This window comes from Loxodonta africana, chromosome 1 (genome assembly GCF_030014295.1).
Source record: "Loxodonta africana isolate mLoxAfr1 chromosome 1, mLoxAfr1.hap2, whole genome shotgun sequence".
Taxonomy (NCBI): Eukaryota; Metazoa; Chordata; class Mammalia; order Proboscidea; family Elephantidae; genus Loxodonta; species Loxodonta africana.
The window spans coordinates 149,035,313-149,038,371 of record NC_087342.1 but is presented as its reverse complement, the minus strand read 5'-3'; the positions used below and the strand labels follow the sequence as shown (position 1 = coordinate 149,038,371).

Here is a 3,059-nt window from a genome sequence, read left to right as displayed (position 1 = left end):
AAAATGAACGACTCTTAAGCATATTTATAAGCTGAGAGGAAGGGGACAGTGAAGGTTAAAGTTGCAGACCATAGAACAGAGCAAACATAGATCAAGAATGGGATGTAGAGTTGGAATGGTAATTTTGAGGCAAGAGGAAACAGACCTCTCCCTCTAAACTGCGTAAGAGAGGTTAAGTTGGATGTGGATGTAGGTAAGTCTGAAAGGAAGAGGAAGCATAAATTTGAGGAAGTTCACATTGGAGATTCACACCTTTCACTATCAAATTGTGCTTAAGGTCAACTGCAGGTATGCGATAAGGGAGTTAAGAGCAGGTAGGGGGAAGGAATAACTTTTAAGGGTTGAGGAGGAGCATTAATAAATTAGAAAAATAAGTAGACGGTACAACTTCAAGAAGCTGGCATATGAAGTACCTCTCAAGGTACCAGAGTCACTGTGGAATTTTGTATCAAGTTCTCCCCAGACCAGTAACAAAACTCATCCATCTTTAGAGGAAAGCACTAAACTAGAAGGATTTTGCCAACCACAGAATTGTCTGAGACTGGCTAGAGTGTGTGTAGGGGATGATCACTCAAATTCCAAATAAAAGTGGGCATGGGATCACTATGGTTTTGGACTTTTTGTGTCATCTCCTTATATGAAAACAAGCATATCTTATGAGTCTTCTTAGAGTTGTAATAATGCAGAAATAGTGCTGAGTTTACTTTCCAAAGGAAGTACTGTCGAGTAAAGTCATAGAAATGATCAGTGGAATAGAAATGAATCATGATGAAATTGTTTTCTTTTGCAGAGTCTTGCCTTTCTTGAGCCTGAGTCATGAGTTGGAAGTTCCTCAGAGACCTCCTAAGTGGAGTAAATAAATATTCAACTGGGATCGGGCGGATTTGGCTGGCTGTTGTATTCATCTTCCGCTTGCTGGTCTACATGGTAGCAGCAGAGTACGTGTGGAAAGATGAGCAGAAAGAGTTTGAGTGCAACATTAGACAGCCTGGTTGTGAAAATGTGTGTTTTGACTACTTCTTCCCCATCTCCCAAGTCAGACTTTGGGCCTTGCAGCTGATCATGGTCTCCACACCTTCGCTTCTGGTGGCTCTACATGTAGCCTATCATGAGGGTAGAGAGAAAAAGCACAGAAAGAAACTCTATGTCAGCCCAGGTGCAATGGATGGGGGCCTGTGGTACACTTACCTTATCAGTCTCATTGTTAAAACTGGTTTCGAAATTGGCTTTCTGGTTTTATTTTATAAGCTGTATGATGGCTTTAATGTTCCCTATCTTGTGAAGTGCGATTTGAAGCCTTGCCCCAACACTGTGGATTGTTTCATCTCCAAACCCACTGAGAAAACGATCTTCATCCTCTTCTTGGTCATTACCTCATGCCTATGCATTGTGTTGAATTTCATTGAATTGAGCTTTCTAGTTCTCAAGTGCTTTATTAAGTACCATCTCCAACAATACTCTAAAAAGCTTAAGACCTCGGTGTGTGAGTGCCACAACCTCAGCTATGTCGAACGTGGTGAGATAGGAGGCCCTCCCTTACTCCAGAAGCACAACTCAGACTCGGCCATAAGCACAGCCCAGCAACCTGAAGCAAAGCTACTTTGTGACACCTAACAGAATTAAATGAAGAAAGCCAGAATCCCTCTAAGCAAGACCTAAACTGGATTAGAAAACCAAGGATGTCAGCCTTACTATTTGTGGGAGATTTAAAAAAAAAAATTGTAATATGTTCTCAGTTTTGAACGCTAGACAGAGGTCTCATTGTCTTGCAGGGTTCTCCGATGCATAGATACTTGAGTTGTGTTTGAATGGTTAGTTGAAAATTAGTCTGAAGAAATTCTGCTCACAGCATTCTTTCGAGTGTTTAGGTCTGTCAACTGGAAAATATAAAATGTGACACTTCTGACAAATGTAATGGCCTCCACACTGCTGTTGAGGCACTGGCAATCTTTCTAAAGTGGCAGCCAGGGCTCCGATAATTCTGTCCTACTCACTCCTTGTAGAGAAAGACCAAGATGTTGGGTGGAGTAACAGTTACTTCAGGGTACACAGAAGCACATCCAGTGAGCAGGCCCAGGCTGGGGAAAAGGCCACAGAGCCCAGGACTCTTGGCAGTTTAAGTATCCCTGGATATGAGTGGCTAGCAAAGAGGGAAGCCTGAATTTTAGTGCTCTCCAAGTTAAGTATAAATATTACTGGAAGATAACTTCTGAAAAGACCACTCGAGTCAAAAGGGAAGGCAGGTCCCACAGAAAGAAGTGCTTTGATAGGGAGGAGGGGAGGCTCCATAAAAAGAATTTGCTCATCTGATAATTATCAAATGCTTCTCTCTAACCATAAGAATGTTGACATGCTTTGTAAATTCCCATACTGTTGAACCTTTTTATAATCAGGAACTTACAGTGTGCTACGCGATATGTCACAGTCTGCCTGCAATTTACTAGCACGTCTCCCTCTAGGACAGACAATAGAACTATGCTGTTACGTTGGTGTAAAAAGATGTAAACAAAGAAATATGTTTATTAGCACTTGTTTTGAAGACTATAGCTTTCGTTTACTTTTTTATTTTTAAAAAAATTCATAGGTATATTCTCTTTGGACTTAATGTTCTAACATAGGTGCATTTCTCCAGAGTAAAAATAAAGTAGTTTTGCAGTGTTTTGTGGCTGTCACTGATATATTTGGCTGCACTGGGTATGATTATTCTGTGAAATAAAATTTGTTCTGACAAATTCAGAACAAGATTTGCAACACTATTTGGTAAGGAAAGCTCAGAAATCATTCTTCACTGGGAATTTCTTAATGGAAAGGCAGTGCATAAAAATATAATTTTAACTAAAAACCCAAGTACGTCATGTCTTCCATGCCCTGCCCTCTTCAAATAAAATGTATCATTACAATTCATGCATAATGAAGGTTAATTGAGTCATTATGTAGTCTACAGACCATGTCAGCAGCAGTGGTCATAATTTTTGCCTTAAAGACTGTTTCTGCATCTAGGTCAATTGGCATAACAAAGTGTATTAAGAAAACATTCTACACCCCACTTTGGTGAGTCT

General features: G+C 40.2%; 1 protein-coding gene across 1 annotated transcript; it reads left to right on the top strand.

Moving 5' to 3' along the window:
• The first annotated feature begins 779 nt into the window (after window positions 1–779).
• On the top strand, window positions 780–1,614 carry GJB7 (gap junction protein beta 7). The gene has a single exon (XM_003404089.2). The coding sequence runs from the start codon at window positions 817–819 to the stop codon at window positions 1,612–1,614; it is 798 nt and encodes a 265-aa protein (XP_003404137.1). The 5' UTR covers window positions 780–816.
• The last annotated feature ends 1,445 nt before the right edge of the window (window positions 1,615–3,059 follow it).

Coding starts and splice junctions, on each gene's coding strand:
- GJB7 (XM_003404089.2), top strand. CDS start 817: ATGAGTTGGAAGTTCCTCAGAGACCTCCTAAGTGGAGTAAATAAATAT.